This window comes from Bos taurus, chromosome 3 (assembly GCF_002263795.3).
Source record: "Bos taurus isolate L1 Dominette 01449 registration number 42190680 breed Hereford chromosome 3, ARS-UCD2.0, whole genome shotgun sequence".
Classification (NCBI taxonomy): Eukaryota; Metazoa; Chordata; class Mammalia; order Artiodactyla; family Bovidae; genus Bos; species Bos taurus.
The window spans coordinates 32,071,071-32,089,409 of NC_037330.1; the positions used below are offsets into that span (position 1 = coordinate 32,071,071).

The 18,339-nt window shown below is 42.3% G+C and overlaps 1 protein-coding gene and 1 long non-coding RNA gene across 5 annotated transcripts in view; one reads left to right on the forward strand and one right to left on the reverse strand.

The window, feature by feature from the left end:
- Positions 1-18,339, forward strand: part of LOC104971588 (uncharacterized) — a 64,580-nt gene that overhangs the window by 578 nt on the left and 45,663 nt on the right. The window contains exons 2-5 of one of the 2 annotated variants that reach the window (XR_009493899.1): positions 303-478; positions 8,294-8,424; positions 9,915-9,980; positions 17,151-17,237. This is a non-coding gene — a long non-coding RNA (uncharacterized lncRNA). The remainder of the gene's footprint in view (positions 1-302; positions 479-8,293; positions 8,425-9,914; positions 9,981-17,150; positions 17,238-18,339) is intronic. The other variant, XR_009493900.1, reaches the window with a different exon arrangement.
- Positions 1-18,339, reverse strand: part of CHIA (chitinase acidic) — a 19,853-nt gene continuing 1,514 nt past the window's right edge. The window contains exons 2-11 of one of the 3 annotated variants that reach the window (XM_024984982.2): positions 17,883-17,912; positions 17,140-17,341; positions 8,908-8,964; positions 7,772-7,937; positions 3,930-4,054; positions 3,379-3,502; positions 2,910-3,095; positions 2,051-2,170; positions 1,822-1,963; positions 1-630 (exon numbers count right to left, since the gene is read on the reverse strand). In XM_024984982.2, coding sequence (XP_024840750.1) covers positions 491-630; positions 1,822-1,963; positions 2,051-2,170; positions 2,910-3,095; positions 3,379-3,502; positions 3,930-4,054; positions 7,772-7,937; positions 8,908-8,964; positions 17,140-17,341; positions 17,883-17,912 — 1,292 coding nt within the window. In that variant the 3' untranslated portion in view covers positions 1-490. 3 annotated transcript variants of the gene reach the window in all.

Below are 18,339 nucleotides of genomic sequence, written 5' to 3' on the forward strand. Positions count from 1 at the left end.
TCATGTTTTAACTGATGCGTTTTATTGCAGAACTCTAGGTAGGAACAAGGTGTGCTAGGCAAAGGAGACTTGTACCCTAGGAAATGGAGACACAGGTCAGTTTTATGCCCAGTTGCAGCAGTGACAGCTGGTGTCAAAGACAAGCCCAGTCAGGCAATTCTGTTTGTATGTGATTCCATTTACGCAGTTCCAGAAGGCATTTCTGTTATCCGCCACTGGGTAGAGGCCATCAGCTTTGCCAGCACAGTATCCTCTACCCTCGGAGCTGCTGCTCTTATTTCCACTCCCACTTTCATTTCCAGGACTGCTGTTGGGCTCACTGGACTGCGTGGAGGCATTACAGGCTGAAACAGCACAAAAAGCAGACCTGGCAGAGGCTCCCAGATTCACCTACAGGTGAAGAACTAGCAGGCCTGAGGTGAGGTCTGGAGATGGGTTGCTGTTCACTCTGGGTCCTGACACCTGAGAAGCTCACAAGGTAACTCCATACTTAGGAATTATGAAATGAGTCGCCAGTCCAGGTTCGATGCACAATACTGAATGCTTGGGGCTGGTGCACTGGGATGACCCAGAGGGATGGTATGGGGAGGGAGGAAGGAGGAGGGTTCAGGATGGGGAACACGTGTATGCCTGTGGCGGATTCATTTCAATATATGGCAGAACCAATACAATATTGTAAAGTTTAAAAATAAATAAAATTAAAAAATAAAAATAAATAAAAAGAGAGAGAGAGAGAGAGAGAGAAAAAAAAAAGAGCAGCTCTAATTTCAATCCGGAGAAGGCAATGGCACCCCACTCCAGTACTCTTGCCTGGAAAATCCCATGGATGGAGGAGCCTGGTAGGCTGCAGTCGATGGGATCTCGAAGAGTTGGACACGACTGATCGACTTCACTTTCACTTTTCACTTTCATGCATTGGAGAAGGAAATGGCAACCCACTCCAGTGTTCTTGCCTGGAGAATCCCAGGGACGGGGGAGCCTGGTGGGCTGCCGTCTATGGGGTCGCACAGAGTCGGACACTACTGAAGCGACTTAGCAGCAGCAATTTCAAGCCAGCCTGGTTTTAAATTTTAAAAGTTCTCTCTTATGATGCTAAAATAATTTTTAAAAAATTTTACTGAGCAATCAGTATATGCAAAATGCTTTTCTAGGATTTGTGTTTAAGTGGGGGAGCAGATAGGCTCTAAGAGAAAATCTGGACAAAATTTAGAGAATTGGTACTTCCTCTGAATTATAGATTAAAAAATATGTCAGTATGGGCTTCCCTCTTAGCTCAGTCGGTAAAGAATATGCCTGCAATGCAGGAGACCTGGGTTCTATTCCTAGATCGGGATGATCCCCTGGAGAAGGAAATGGCAACTCACTCCAGTATTCTTGCCTGGAGAATTCCATGGACAGGGGAGCCTGGCAGGCTATAGTCAGTCCATGGGGTCACAAGAGTTGGACACAACTTAACAACTAAACCCTAAACCCACCCCAGTACTGCTTAGAGTTTGTTATTCAGTCTCCCCAGGCAGGCTGAAAGAGACTTTTAATAAGGGTTTCATAGAAAAATAAATGCTAATATTGAAGGTCAGCCTAATTTCTTGAGGCTTTTCCACACCTTTAAGACTTAGCAGACCTGGAAAACCCTCACAGCAGACCTGGTTTCTCATTAGAGCATACAATTTCTAACAAGGAAAGAATGTAAGTGCCTCTCTCTCAGCCAGGCAACAGCAATGATGAGACTTCTGGGGGCAAAGGGCGTGGGAAGATGTTAGGTTGTCTTGAGTTGGAAAAGGAGCATCTATACACCCTGGGCATTCCCCTACTGTCACTTACTTGCACTCTTCAGGCCAAGAGCATCCTTCAAGGTATTTATCAGGGGGAACTTGCCCTGGTTGCAGAAAGTGCCTGTGAAATCATCCAGGTCAATGGCCCAGACCATGGCACCTCCAAAGTTGTTCTCCTTAAGCCACTGAGCCTATTTAAGAATCGAGGACACCAGGAGTCATTTTATTTCTTGAGACTCTGTGCTGAGCTGAAAGCACATTGGAGGGGCTGACCTTACCTTGATTCTGAAGCTGTTAACATTGTCATAACCAACCCACTCAGTGCCCTTGTAGGCATAGGGCACATTCTGAGAGTCATCCCATGCCTCAGTGGCTCCATCTTTCAGGAAGGCACAGATCTTTAAAAAGTCAAGAGATTCAAATCCTTTAAATATGACTCCCATGAAAAATAAAACATACACCTTCCTCTTTGATTTTTTTTTTTTTTCTGTCATGTCTCCAATTGGGGTTTTCCACAGGTTTCTAATTATGGCCTTTTATCTACAGTAAATAGCAACAAGTTGTTTTTGAAATACTCAGATGTTAACCTTATTCTTAGTGCTTGATTTTGGGAACCCACATCAGTATGGGAGATAGTTACTTAATTCCCTTATGTGTTAATATAAATGACTTTAAGTATGCAGTCTGTTGTTTGAATGGGCTTCCCTGGTGGCTCAGCAGTAAAGAATTCACCTGCAATGCAGGAGATGTGGGTTCAACCCCTGAGTTGAGAAGATCCCCTGCAGAAGAAAATGGCAACCCACTCCAGTTTTCTTGCCTGGAGAATCCCATGGACAGAGGAGCCTTGCAGGCTACAGTCCATGGAGTTGCAAAAGAGTCAGACATGACTTAGCGACTAAACAACAAACAACAATTGTAGTTTGAAGGGATATTGCACGCTATAAATCTTCATACTGGATTAGGTAAATGAATAGGTTACTTATACATCTGAAGCATCTGGAGTAATATTTGTGTTAAAGTATGTAAATAGTGGACAGAATGAACATTCAAGCTTCTTGCAGGTTCTAGCCCTAAGGCTAGTGTGCAGCCCAGGACATGGCATTCCCAGAGTTCCAATGTACAGCCCAGCCTACCTACCTCATAGTAGGCCCAGAACCCAGCCTCCCTGGTGTAGGGCCCGGCAGGACCAGCTCCAGAAGTGGGGGCACCGATACCATTGTTGGAAGCGTCTCTTAGGATGAAATTGTGTCCGTAGGCAGGGAATCCAATGATGAGCTTCTCAGCCGGGGCCCCATTTTTCTTCCAGTAGTTCATGGCGTATTCCTGAAAAGGTAGCAGGTGAGTTAGAGGCCTACCCAGCTGAAGACCCCACGCTTAGTTATGCTAGTCCACTGACCTAACAGGCAAAATTTAATGATGCTCATGACATAGATTAGTTTGTACTTTTTCAAAAATATTTTGGTGAGGTTATAGTTAATGAGATAAAATCGGTCACTTAGAAGATTTATCCAAATGAGACTTTTGCAAAATTTGTTTGTTTTGTCCCTGAATCTGCATGTAATTTACATCATCTCTGGTCTGCATCTGCATCTGTGTGGAGACTCACCACATTGAGGTAAGTATTGCTGCCAGTGTCAGTTGGGTATTTGTAGAGAGGGCTGTTCTCTCCTGTGTAGCCTTCCCAGGAGCCATGGAAGTCATAGGTCATGACATGGATGAAGTCCAGGTACCTGAGGTAGAATACAGGGTTGTAAAGCATTTCCCATGGCTGTTTCCCATACTTATGTGGGCATCCCTGGTAGCTCAACATTAAAGAATCAGTGATTAAGAATCCACCTGCTAATGCAGGAGACACGGCTTCTGAACCTGGGTAGGAAAGATCCCCTAGAGATGGAAATGGCAACTCACTCCAGTATTCTTGCCTGGGAATTCCCATGGACCTAGGAGCCTGGTGGGCTACAGTCCATAGGGTCCCAAGAGAGCTGGACATGACTTAGTGACTAAATAACAATAGTAGGTATGTCCCACACTTAAGCGAGCAAAAGATACCACCTCCAAAACACCCTAAACAAAGTCCCTGGGTAGTAAGACAAAGCACAAGTCTACCTTGCAAGAGTGATGCCTACAGGAGTTTTGAGGATAAGGTGAGTCACTCACTGGGATAGCTGGGGAATCTCATAGCCAGCCTGGATATTAGAGATGCCAGCAGCTACTGCAGCGGTGACCAGCAGCCTGGGCTTGTTGGTTTGCTTGGCTTCCTGTTCAAAAGCTTCACGTGTTTCCTATAGAATAATCAAGTATAGTAAAGTATCTATGAAGCTGATTTCAACTCCTTAACTATTATAAATTTATATTTGTATAATGCTTTACTTTTTCAAAATGCTTTCACATATTTTACCTTACTTTTGTTTCTCAATACTCCTATAAAGTAGACAAGATTGATGGTATTGATTGTATAGCTAATATGTGTATAAGTTAGATAATTTCACCAAAGTCTCACAGCAAGTTAGTAGCCAGGTCATGACCAAAACCCAGGTCCCAGATGATGAGTCAGAGCTCTACTTATATCACTGCACTATGAAGTTATAGTTGCTGTAATAATTTATATCCAGGTTTTAGCAGTACAGAAATTTGCTTCCCTCTGTCCAGTGAATGAGCTACTTTATTGGACTGACATCCCAATAAATGAAATGTTCAATTGGTCGATGAGGAAGCTATGAACAGCCAGGTGATAGGTTCCCATTCAAGGCTAGAGGTTAATCCACCTTTATTTTGTGTGACTCTAATCTCATCCTGAGTACTGAATTCAGTTTTCATAACTGCATTATTAGGGTGTACCAGAGTGTGCTCAAGTGAAGAATGTGTCTAAAAATTGTCATATGTATGCTTGTTAAATGAACTAGGTTATTTAACTAGAAAAAAAATTATTAACAAGATATTATAGCTGTCTTCAAATATTGGACCAACCAATATATTGCCAAAGGGAGAAGCTTTATTCTTTGTTAGTTCAGTGAACAGACTAGAACCAATGATTGGAAGTTATTAATTGTGACTGGAAGTATGTCTTGACTAAGAATATAGATGTTCTTTTTGATCACTAGAGCTGTTCAACAAGTAAGTGGATTGATTTTTCAACCAATGAATATTGAAATTATTGGATACTGGCAGACAATCTGGTGAAACAGATGGTATAGGAAAAATCTCTATCTTGGGGGAGGATAAATCTATGAAAGCCTTCCTCAGTGATCAATGCAAAGAAATAGAGGAAAACAATAGAATGGGAAAGACTAGAGATCTCTTCAAGAAAATTAGAGATACCAAGGGAACATTTCATGCAAAGATGGGATCAATAAAGGGCAGAAATTGTATGGACCTAACAGAAGCAGAAGATATTAAGAAGAGGTGGCAAGAATACACAGAAGAACTGTGCAAAAAAGATCTTCATGACCCAGATAATCACAATGGTGTGATCACTGACACTTACCTAGAGCCAAACATTCTGGAATGTGAAGTCAAGTGGTCCCTAGGAAACATCAGTATGAACAAAGCTAGTGGAGGTGATGGAATTTCAGTTGAGCTATTTTAAATGCTAAAAGATGATGCTGTGAAAGTGCTGCACTCAATATGCCAGCAAATTTGGAAAACTCAGCAGTGGCCACAGGACTGGAAAAGGTCAGTTTTCATTCCAATCCCAAAGAAAGGCAATGCCAAAGAATGCTCAAAACTACCACACAATTGCACTCATCTCACACACTAGTAAAGTAATGCTCAAAATTCTCCAAGCCAGGTTTCAGCAGTATGTGAATTGTGAACTTCCAGATGTTCAAGCTGGTTTCAGAAAAAGCAGAGGAACCAGAGATCAAATTGCCAACATCCACTGGATCATTGAAAAAGCAAGAGAGTTTCAGAAAAACATCTATTTCTGCTTTATTGACTATGCCAAAGCTTTTGACTGTGTGGATCACAATAAACTGTGGTCAATTCTGAAGGAGATGGGAATACCAGACCACCTGACCTGCCTCTTGAGAAACCTGTATGCAGGTCAGGAAGCAACAGTTAGAACTGGACATGGGCCAACAGACTGGTTCCAAATAGAAAAAGGAGAACGTCAAGGCTGTATATTGTCACCCTGCTTATTTAACTTCTATGCAGAGTACATCATGAGAAACACTGGGCTGGAGAAAGCACAAGCTGAAATCAAGATTTCCAGGAGAAATATCAATAACCTCAGATATGCAGATGCCACCACCCTTATGGCAGAAAGTGAAGAAGAACTAAAGAGCCTCTTGATGAAAGTGAAAGAGGAGAATGAAAAAGTTGGCTTAAAGCTCAACATTCAGAAAACTAAGATCATGGTATCCAGTCCCATCACTTCATGCCAAATAGATGGGGAAGCAGTGGCTGACTTTATTTTTGGGGGCTCCAAAATCACCGCAGATGGTGAGCACAGCCATGAAATTAAAAGATGCTTACTCCTTGGAAGGAAAGTTATGACTAACCTAGACAGCATATTAAAAAGCAGAGACATTACTTTGTCAACAAAGGTCCATCTAGTCAAGGCTATGGTTTTTCCAGTAGTCATGTATGGATGTGAGAGTTGGACTATAAAGAAAGCTGAGCACCGAAGAATTGATGCTTTTGAACTGTGGTGTTGAAGAAGACTCTTGAGAGTTCCTTGGACTGCAAGGAGATCCAACCAGTCCATCCTAAAGGAAATGAGTCTTGGGTGTTCATTGGAAGGACTAATGTTGAAGCTGAAACTTCAATACTTTGGCCACCTGATGCGAAGAACTGACTCATTTGAAAAGACCCTGATGCTGGGAAAGATCGAGGGCAGGAGGAGAAGGGGCCGACAGAGGATGAGATGGTTGAATGGCATCACTGGCTCAATGGACACGGGTTTGGGTAGACTCTGGCGGTTGGTGATGGACAGGGAGGCCTTGTATGCTCCGGTTCATGGGGTCGCAAAGAGTCGAACACAACTGAGTGACTGAACTGAACTGAACTGAAATCTAAAAGCCATCCTTGCTTTTCTTACTGCATTCATTTTTCCTTGGTGATCTCTTAATTATTTAACTTTATTGATGATGTCAATAAAATATATCAAATCAAGTTCTTGTCCTGAACACCAGTTTCTCATTCATCCAGTATCTATTCATCCAGCGTCTATTGGACATTCTTATGACGCCCTACAAATTCCTCTCACTCATCATGTTCAAAGACAAATTAATGAGTTTTTCTTGTTTCAAATCTACCTTTTTCCTGTATTTACCATCTTAGTTAAGAGGACCACAGTCAAATCAATTCTCAAGGACAGAAAACTGGAAGTTCTCTCTTTTCACACTTCCAATTGGTCTCCAAATCCTATTGATTCTACCCTCCTAATATCTCATATACTTCCTCTTTCTGTCCTCTCTGTTAGGATCTTTGTTCAGATCCTCAGCATTTCTGGCTTGAGTTATTGTAATGGACTCCTCTCTCCCTGCCTCCCTACCTCCTTGTAATTCATCCTCCATGGTTAAAGTCAGAGTAATTCTTCTAAAACATGAGTTTTGCCATATGTCTAGATTACTTAAGAATCCTTCAAAAATTAGTACTCATTAGTACCCATGTAGAACCCAGACTACATAGGTAGTTATGACACCTATTAGTTGTTTGATGTTAGGTTACTTAAACTCTTTATATTTTAGCTTTCTCATTTGTAAAATAAAGGTTATGATACTTATAGTATCTTTATCATAGGGTACATATGAAGATGAAATGGGTTATGACTTTAAAAACAGCGTATAAAATTGTGCCTGGCACATAACACATGTAATGTTGTTGTTGTTGTTATCAAATGCTGTTGAATGTAGGCATGATATCCAATAATCTTTGTGATGCAAAGATCCAGTAAGTCAAAACTCCAGTTGACTTTCATTCTGGAACCACCAGATTCTCCTTGCAAAGAATTCTTCTTTGAATTTTCTTGGGCTCGGTGCTGCCACCTTCCTCCTCACCTGCACTAAGACAGTGAAGAGATGCTTGTCCTGAGAAGGGCTTCCACGAGAGCCAGGGTACTCCCAATCAAAATCCAGCCCGTCAAATCCATACTGGTGTAGGAATTTGATGACTGAAGAAATGAAAGTCTTGCGGTTCTCCGGAGTGGCAACCATAGCAGTGAAACTGAGGGAGATTCAAAGAAGGCAGAGTGAGGCCTTGGTGGCCACGTCTTGTTGTAAAGTCAAACTCCTATATTTTTTGCCTCAAAGCTTTTCATTAGGACCCAAAGCCCAGATAAAAGTATATTGCTGGTTTTCTCCTGTACTTCTTTATATAACTACTCTGCCAGCCATGGTACCTCAACGTTCTCTTTACTTTGTTATCCACCCAACTGATTTTTCTCCCAAATTGGACCTGTTGCTTTGAACACCTGTCTACCTTGGCTCACTGTGTGGTCTCTCTAAACAGTCTCTGAAGTTCATATGCCCTTAAAAGAGTCTCCTTATTTATTTTCATGACTTTCTCTTCCTTTCTTCCAGAAGGTAAATGGAGAAAAGTGCTATAATGCTCTTCTCAGGCGTTGTGCTTCTGAAATACTGTAAGAAGAGATTGTTTTGAAGTCTCAGTCACTGAATCTCTGTGAATGGAGTCCTGGAATATCCATCTAAATGTAAACATATACAACAAATTGTGTTCTATTTAGTATTGAGATTCTGGTATAGTAATTTATTTAAGTAGCATATTTGTTTAATATACATCCTTAATACCCCATCTTAGGTTATGAAATCTGAAGGAAACGGCAACCCACTCCTGTATTCTTGCCTAGAGATCCGGGATTCTCTAGGCAAGGAGCCTAGTGGGCTGGTGCCCATAGGGTTGCACAGAGTCGGACACGACTGAAGCGACTTAGCCTGCATGCATGGATTGGAGAAGGAAATGGCAACCCACTCCAGTATTCTTGCCTGGAGAATCCCAGGGACAGAGCAGCCTGGTGGGCTGCCTTCTATGGGGTCACACAGAATTGGACATGACTGAAGCGACTTAGCAGCAGCAGCAGCAGGTTATGAAATCTGAAGGGACATGGGTCACACTGGGCTAACCTGTTACCCATAGCAAATTAAATGAACATCCAACGCTGTCACAGAGGACTTACGGGGCAGTTCCAAAGTTCCAGCCTCCAATGGCCAGGAGAATTTTCAGCTGGCTGTTCCTGTAAAACAAAGTAGAGAAAAGAAAAACTTCAAAATCCATGAATCCCTCAATTTAAAATAATAATGCTTTGTATCGGGCCTGATTATAAACTTTAATGTTGTCTTGATAAGATATTCTGTAGAACAATTACCCATCACTACAGAACAATTTCTTTATAAAAATTATTTGTGTTATCATTATGAATGCACAGAGTTCTTTAGCAAAATCTAAGTTAGAGGACTGCTTTTTTTCCCTTGAGAATAAAAGAACAGTTTATCCATGAGTTAAAAGGAACATGGGCTTCCCAGGTGGTGCTAGTGGTAAAGTATCTGCCTGCCAATGCAGGAGACATAAGAGAAGCAGGTCTGATCCCTGTGTAGAGATCTCCTGGAAAAGGGAACGGCAACCCACTCTTGTATTCTTGCCTGGAGCATCCAATGGACAGAGAAGCCTGACAGGCTACAGTTCAGACGATCGCAAAGAGCCGGACACGACTGAAGCAACTTAGCATATAAAAGAGACATATAAGCATACTATAGTTTAAAATATTACAGTAAAAATTTGAGGAAATAAAATAGGTTGATACTTATGAAACTACAGAGCTTCCCTGGTGGCTCAGAAGGTAAAGAATCTGCTTGCAATGCAGGGGACCAGGGTTTGATCTCTGAGTTGGGAAGATCCACTAGAGGAGGAAATGGCAACATACTCCAGTATTTTTGCAAGGAGAATCCCATGGACAGAAGAGCCTGGAAGGCTACAGTCCGGGGGGTGGGGTGGAGTGGGGGTCACAAAGATTCAGACACGACTGAGTGACTAACACTATTAGGGCAACCCATTTGCGTGGGATGGATGTTTCAGGGCAGCACTTGATGGGTGAGCAGGATCTCCTGGATCTTGTCCTGGAAGTTCTTTTCTGCAGCTATCCCTGCTTCAAACTCTCAAAGTTCCTCTTCCTTCTCTGTTTCTCAGGCCTAATTTTGGAAGCCCATTTGCATCTGAAGTTGCTTCCAGTACTCCTGGGCTAAACTGCAGCAAGTGAGTGTCTTATAAAATTCTCCCTCTCTTCATGGTTAAGCTCTTTAAGACCTTCATTTATGAGTTCCTGTTCCACAGGACTAGGTTTTTTAAAAATGGGATTGTACTGGGAATTCTTACATTCTATCCTATCAGCTGAAATGATAAATGTTGCTTGGACAAAATTACTTTCTCAGACTCTGTGATAATGAATATGAATCATTGGCTTAGAATCATGAACATTTTCTGGACTAGTGGTTCTCAACCATCAGCTTAGATAAGAATAGAGTACAAGGACCAGAGTTGAAGGATAACATTAAAATTTCAGGTGTTTAACCCCTTTCTCAAAGACTGTGATTCAGTTGGATTAGGGACTGAGATTTTTATCAACTGCCTTATATGTGATTTTGATGCAAGATCAATAATAAATCACAGTTTAAGAAATACCACTTTGAAAGGCCTTGGGCTTCCCAGGCGGTGCTAGTGGTAAAAAATCTGCCTGCCTATGCAGGAGATGTAAGAGATGTGGGTTCAGTCCCTGGGTGGGAAAGATCCCCTGGAGGAGAGCATGGCAACCCACTCCAGTATTCTTGCCTGGAGAATCCCATGGACAGAGGAGCCTGGTGGGCTATAGTCCATACAGTCACAAAGAGTGGGACATGACTGAAGTGGCTTAGCATGCACACACACATCATAACTCAAATTCTAGTAGCTACATTCTAGATACTGCCACTACTGATGTTTGCAATAGCCCATAGCCTTACTTCTCCTAGATGTAACTAACCAAACAAATTAGAAATTTAAAGATACCAAGATTTTCTTGCTTGTTTTGTTTCATTTTCCCACAAAGTAGAACTCTATTAAAATGCAGTAAACTCTTCTTATTTCCTGACCTCTGCTATGTCTAATCTTCAGTGTCCTCTGCCTCCTGCTCTCTGATTCAAGTAGTTAAGATGGTTTGCAGTTTCCTAGGCCATAAAAAAGATATCGAGAAGATGGTGGAGGAATAGGATGGGGAGACCACTTTCTCCCCCACAAATTCATCAAAAGAGCATTTGAACACTGAGCAAATACCACAAAACAACTTCTGACGCTGGCAGAGGACACCAGGCACCCAGAAAGGCAGCCCATTGTCTTCAAAAGGAGGTAGGACAAAATATAAAAAATAAAAAGAGAGTCGAAAGAGGTAGGGATGGAGAGCCGTCCTGGGAAGGGAATCTTAAAAGAGGAGAAGTTTCCAAACACCAGAAAACCCTCTCACCAGCAGGTCTGTGGAGAGTTTTGGAATCTCAGAGGGCAACATAACCGGGAGGAAAAAACAAATAAATAAAACCCACAGGTTACGCGCCTAACTACAACTCCCAGCAGAGAAGTAGCCCAGATGCTTGTATCCACCATAAGCAAGCGGGGGCTGAACAGGGAGGTGCAGGCTGCATTGCTTAGGGTAAGGACCAGGCTTGAATGCCCTGAGGGCAATGTGAGGGAGCTAACGTGAGATAGCAACCCAAATTGTGGGATAGCCAGAAAGAGAAGAAAAAAAAAAAAAGAGGAAAGGGAAGTTTCTGGCGAAAAGCTCTAACCTAAAGCTCTGCAGGCCCGCTCACTGAACAAAGGACTGAACAAATACCAGAGGAGAGCCAGCCAGCAGTGGACCGGCCCATCCCCCGCTGGAGCAGGGAGGCAGGTGGGTGACAGCCAGAGCTGGAAAGGGGCAATCTCCGCCCCAGAGATGGCATCCTCTACCAAACTGAGAGCAGGCTTCCTGTTGTTAACCAAGTCTTCCTGGGATCCTGGATGGTTGACATCCACCAGGAGAGTCACAGCCAGAGATCAGCTCCCCAGAGGAGACACATGGCACACCTGAGACAGCGCTCCTGCTGCGCACCCAGGAAACCAAATGACTGGAACAGAGGAGGTGATAAGACGCCCGGCCCCACCTGGGGAGACTGAGCTCGCCAAGCACTGGGTCGCCTGAGCTGCTCGGACCTGGGAAGGGCACAAAACGCAGGCCCAACCAAGTCTGTACCTTTGTGGAGTACCTGAGAACCTGAACCCGAGTGGCTTAGACCTGGGAAGTGCATACAATCCAGGGCCTGCCTTTGATAGTTCCTTTGCAGAGCAACTTGGAGCCTGAGCAGTATAGACCGGGAAAGCACACACATGGTGGGCGGGGGAAAACCCAGTGTGGCCCAGACACTGTGAACACTCCCCACACACGCCAGTGATATTTGTTTGCGGTGCTCCTCCCTCCCCGCAGCCCAATTGAAAAAGTGAGCCTAAATAAATGGCCACCTTCGCCAACTTGTGTCAGGGTGGAAGTTAGATACTGAAGAGACTTGCAGAGGAAGCCAAAATAAACAAAGAAGAAGGAACCACTTTGGAAGTGACAGGTGCAACAGATTAAAACCCTGTAGTTAGCATTGGCTATATTGGAAGAGACCTATAGACCTTGAGAAGAATTATAAGCTGAAACAAGGAACTATCTGAAACTGAACTGACCCCATACTGCCCCCAACAGCTCCAGAGAAATTCCTAGATATATTTTACTATTATCATATTTTAATTAAAATTAAAAAAATTTTAAGTTCTTTATCACTCCTTTAATTCTTATTTTTAAAACTTACTATTACCTTGCCAAAAAAAACCCCCTATTTTTAAAGCAAATTTCATATTTTTAAAATAACTTTTGTGATTTTTTTTTAATATTGTATTTTTGAGAGATTTTTAATCTTTGCTTTTTGGTATTTGTTATCAATTCTGTACCTTTAAGATTCCACTTTTCAGTACTCATTTTTACTTAGGAGTTTGATTACTGGCCGGAGAAGACAATGGCAACCCACTCCAGTACTATGCCTGGAAAAATCCCATGGACGGAGGAGCCTGGTAGGCTGCAGTCCATGAAGTCGCTAAGAGTCAGACACGACTGAGCGACTTCACTTTCACTTTTCACTTTCATGCATTGGAGAAGGAAATGGCAACCCACTCCAGTAGTCTTGCCTGGAGAATCCCAGGGACGGGGGAGCCTGGTGGGCTGCCGTCTATGGGGTCGCACAGAGTTGGACACGACTGAAGCGACTTAGTGATTACCGGCTTGATTGCTCTCTCCTCTTTTGACTCTCCATTTTCTCCCCCAGGTCACCTCTATCTTCTCCCTCCCCTTTATGCTGCTGCTGCTGCTAAGTCACTCAATGGTGAAAAATTGAAAGCATTTACCCTAAAGTCAGAACTGGACATGGAACAACAGACTGGTTCCAAATAGGAAAAGGAGTACGTCAGGCTGTATATTGTCACCCTGCTTATTTAACTTATATGCAGAGTACATCATGAGAGACGCTGGACTGGAAGAAACACAAGCTGGAATCAAGATTACCAGGAGAAATATCAATAACCTCAGATACACAGATGACACCACCCTTATGGCAGAAAGTGAAGAGGAACTAAAAAGCCTCTTGATGAAGGTGAAAGTGGAAAGTGAAAAAGTTGGCTTAAAGCTCAACATTCAGAAAACTAAGATCATGGCATCCGGTCCCATCACTTCATGGGAAATAGAGGGGAAACAGTGGAAATAGTGTCAGACTTTATTTTTGGGGGTTCCAAAATCACTGCAGATGGTGACTGCAGCCATGAAATTAAAAGACGCTTACTACTTGGAAGGAAAGTTATGACCAACCTAGATAGCATATTCAAAAGCAGAGACGTTACTTTGCCAACAAAGGTCCATCTAGTCAAGGCTATGGTTTTTCCTGTGGTCATGTATGGATGTGAGAGTTGGACTGTGAAGAAGGCTGAGTGCCGAAGAATTGATGCTTTTGAACTGTGGTGTTGGATAAGACTCTTGAGAGTCCCTTGGACTGCAAGGAGATCCAACCAGTCCATTCTGAAGGAGATCAGCCCTGGGATTTCTTTGGAAGGAATGATGCTAAAGCTGAAACTCCAATACTTTGGCCACCTCACATGAAGAGTTGACTCATTGGAAAAGTCTCTGATGCTGGGAGGGATTGGGGGCAGGAGGAGAAGGGGACAACAGAGGATGAGATGGCTGGATGGCATCACTGACTCGATGGACGTGAGTCTGAGTGAACTCTGGAGTTGGTGATGGACAGGGAGGCCTGGTGTGCTGCGATTCATGGCATTGCAAAGAGTCAGACACAACTGAGCAACTGAACTGAACTGAACTGAACTGAACCCTAAAGTCAGGAACAAAACAAGGATGCCCACTCTCACCACTACTATTCAACATAGTTTTGGAAGTATTAGCCACAGCAATCAGAGCAGAAAAAGAAATAAAAGGAATCCAGATTGGAAAAGAAGAAGTGAAACTCTTACTGTTTGCAGATGACATGATCCTCTACATAGAAAACTCTAAAGACTCCACCAGAAAATTACTAGAACTAATCAATGAATATCGTAAAGTTTCAGGATATAAAATTAACACACAGAAATCCCTTGCATTCCTGTACACTAACAATGAGAAAACAGAGAAATTAAAGAAACAATTCCATTCACCATTGCAATGAAAAGAATAAAATACTTAGGAATGAATCTACCTAAAGAAAAAAAAGACCTATATATAGAAAACTATAAAACAGTGATGAAAGAAATCAAAGATGACACAAATAGATGGAGAAATACACCATGTTCATGGATCAGAAGAATCAATATAGTGAAAATGAGTATACTACCCAAAGCAATCTATAGTTTCAATGCAATCCCTATCAAGCTACCAACAGTATTTTTCAGAGAACTAGAACAAATAATTTCACATTTTGTATGGGAACACAAAAAACCTTGAATAGCCAAAGCAATCTTGAGAAAGAAGAATGGAACTGGAGGAATCAACCTGCCTGACTTCAGGCTATACTACAAAGCAACTGGTCATCAAGACAGTATGGTACTGGCACAAAGACAGAAATATAGATCAGTGGAACAAAATATAAAGCCCAGAGATAAATCCACACACCTATGGACACTTTCTCTTTGACAAAGGAGGCAAGAATATACAATGGAGGAAAGACAGTCTCTTTAACAAGTGGTGCTGGGAAAACTGGTCAACCACTTGTAAAAGAATGAAACTAGAATACTTTTTAACACCATAAACAAAAATAAACTCAAAATGGATTAAGAATCTAAATGTAAGACCAGAAACTATAAAACTTCTAGAGGAAAACCTAAGCAAAACACTCTCTGACATAAATTATAGCAGGATCCTCTATGACCCACCTCCCAGAGTAATGGAAATAAAAGCAAAAATAAACAAATGGGACCTAATTAAACTTAAAAGCTTTTGCACAATGAAGGAAACTATAAGCAAGGTGAAAAGACAGCCTTCAGAATGGGAAAAAATAATAGCAAATGAAGCAACTGACAATTAGTCTCAAAAATATACAAGCAACTCCTGCAGCTCAATTCCAGAAAAATAAACGACCCAATCAAAAAATGGGCCAAGGAACTAAACAGACATTTCTCCAAAGAAGACATACAGATGGCTAACAAACACACGAAAAGATGCTCAACATCACTCATTATCAGAGAAATGCAAATCAAAACCACAATGAGGTACCATCTTACACCAGTCAGAATGGCTGCTATCAAAAAGTCTACAAACAATAAATGCTGGAGAGGGTGCGAAGAAAAAGGAACCCTCTTACATGGTGGGAATGCAAATTAGTACAGCCACTATGGAGAATAGTGTGGAGATTCCTTAAAAAACTGGAAATAGAACTCCCATACGACCCAGCAATCCCACTGCTGGGTATATACGCCGAGGAAAACAGAATTGAAAGAGACACATGTACCCCAATGTTCATCGCAGCACTGTTTACAATAGCCAGGACATGGAAGCAACCTAGATGTTCATCGGCAGACGAATGGATAAGAAAGCTGTGATACACATACACAATGGAATATTACTCAGCTATTTAAAAAATGCATTTGAATCAGTTCTAATGAGGTAGATGAAACTGGAGCCTATTATACAGAGTGAAGTAAGTCAGAAAGAAAAACACCAATACAGTACATTAATACATATACATGAAATTTAGAAAGATGGTAATGATGACCCTATATGTGAGACAGCAAAAGAGACACAGATGTAAAGAACAGACTTTTGGACTCTGGGAGAAGGTGAGGGTGGGATGATTTGAAAGAATAGCATTGAAACATGTATATTATCATATGTGAAATAGATTTCCAGTCCAGGTTCAATGCATGAGACAGGGTGCTCAGGGCTGATGTACTAGAATGACCCAGAATGATGGGATGGGGAGAGAGGTGGGAGGGAGGGTCGGGATGGGGAACACATGTACACCCATGGCTGATTCACGTGAATGTCAGGCAAAAACCACCACAATATTGTAAAGTAATTAGCCTCCAATTAAAAAAAAGTCTGCCTTGAACAATTAAAAAAAGATATTGATAGAGAAAAGAAGGAAGAAACAGAACTAATTTTTTAATACTAGCTAAAGCAGGCAATGTTCTATGTTATCTATAGCCTCAATACTTGAAGTTCAGTTCCTGGACAAGAAACATAGACATCACTGGGAAGCTTGTTATAAATAGTGTCTCAGAGACATTACTTTGCCAACAAAGATTCGTCTAGTCAAGGCTATGGTTTTTCCTGTGGTCATGTATGGATGTGAGAGTTGGACTGTGAAGAAGGCTGAGCGCCGAAAAATTGATGCTTTTGAACTGTGGTGTTGGAGAAGACTCTTGAGAGTCCCTTGGACTGCAAGGAGATCCAACCAGTCCATCCTAAAGGAGATCAGTCCTGGGTGTTCTTTGGAAGGAATGATGCTAAAGCTGAAACTCCAGTACTTTGACCACCTCATGCGAAGAGCTGACTCATTGGAAAAGACTCTGATGCTGAGAGGGATTGGGGGCAGGAGGAGAAGGGGACGACAGAGGATGAGATGGCTGGATGGCATCACTGACTCGATGGACGTGAGTCTGAGTGAACTCCGGGAGTTGGTGATGGACAGGGAGGCCTGGCGTGCTGCGATTCATGGGGTCGCAAAGAGTTGGACACGACTGAGCGACTGATCTGATCTGATCTGATCTAGGTTCCACCTGAGACTCACTGAACCTGTACTGCATTTTAAGAATCACTTGTTTGCACATTATTTAATGTCTAGGAAGTATTGGCCTGGGAGATACTAACTCAGATATCTCCCCTTTCTCTTACTTTTTTTTCAGGTCATTGAAAGAACTATAGAGAGCCACATCATTCCATTCAATGGTGGTGATCTCACTGTTACTCATCCCAGCGAAGGCATAGATCAGGTGAGTGCAGAGGCAGGGGTCGATGTTGTCAGGCTTGAAGCTTCCCAGGCCTGGACGGTACTGGGCCCAGTTAGAGAAGTAGCATACCAGCTGGTAGGCAGAACCTGAGGATAGTCAGAAGTAAGAACAATGGCCTGAGTTAGGTACCACTGAAATGTGCTATAAGTGTTAGCCTTGCCTCTGTTTGCCTCCCTTTCCCTCAGATGCCTGTTCTCTGTGCAGGGTTGGTTGGTAGGAACACCTTCACAAATGAGTTCAAAGCTTCTAATGTGGGAACAAGTCACTGACTTGAGGCTGGTTATTTTGAACTTTGACAGATTCACTTTGTGATCTCAGCTAAGCTGGAGAACCACTTGAGAAAAGATGCGTAGTAGTCCTCCTATGAAGCCCAGTGAATACCAATGTATAATTCTCAGGTGATTATGCTGAAGAGGATAGCAGTAGCAGCCAATACATCAAACCCATCTGTTTGTGAAGAAGACAGTAGCTTTCTTTCCTAGTACAGCTTATCTCTTGGGTATATTTTTTTTAAGTAATATTGGGATATGGAAAATAGCATTTAATACATTAAGCAGACAAAAATTGCATTTTGTATAATTTAGAGAGACATTATGTCAAGGATAAAATACAGAGTCCATGACTTACCTAGCTGAGCATTCAGCAGAAAGGCCAGACCTAGAGAGAAAGAAACAACATGAATTCTGAACCAGTTGTCTGTATCTTGCCAAATATAATTCTGAAGCCTTGGGTACCATGCTATGGGTCATAGATGTTTACAATCCAAGTGGCACTCAGGGGTTATGCCAAATAGTAGGCTTTTCAAGGAAGGCAAAGGGATTCCCTGGTGGCTCAATGGTAAAGAATTTGCCTGCCAATGCAGGTGACATGGGTTTGATCCCTGGGTTGGAAAGATCCCCTAGAGGAAGGCATGGCAACCCTCTACAGTATTCTTGCCTGGGAAATCCCAAGGACCGAGGAGTGTGGTGGGCTATAGTTCATGGAGTTGCAAAAGCGTAGGATACAACTTAGTGACTAAATGACAACAAACAATAAAGCTGCAATTCCTTTCTCTTAGTCAAAAATGAGCATGGCTCCCTATTCT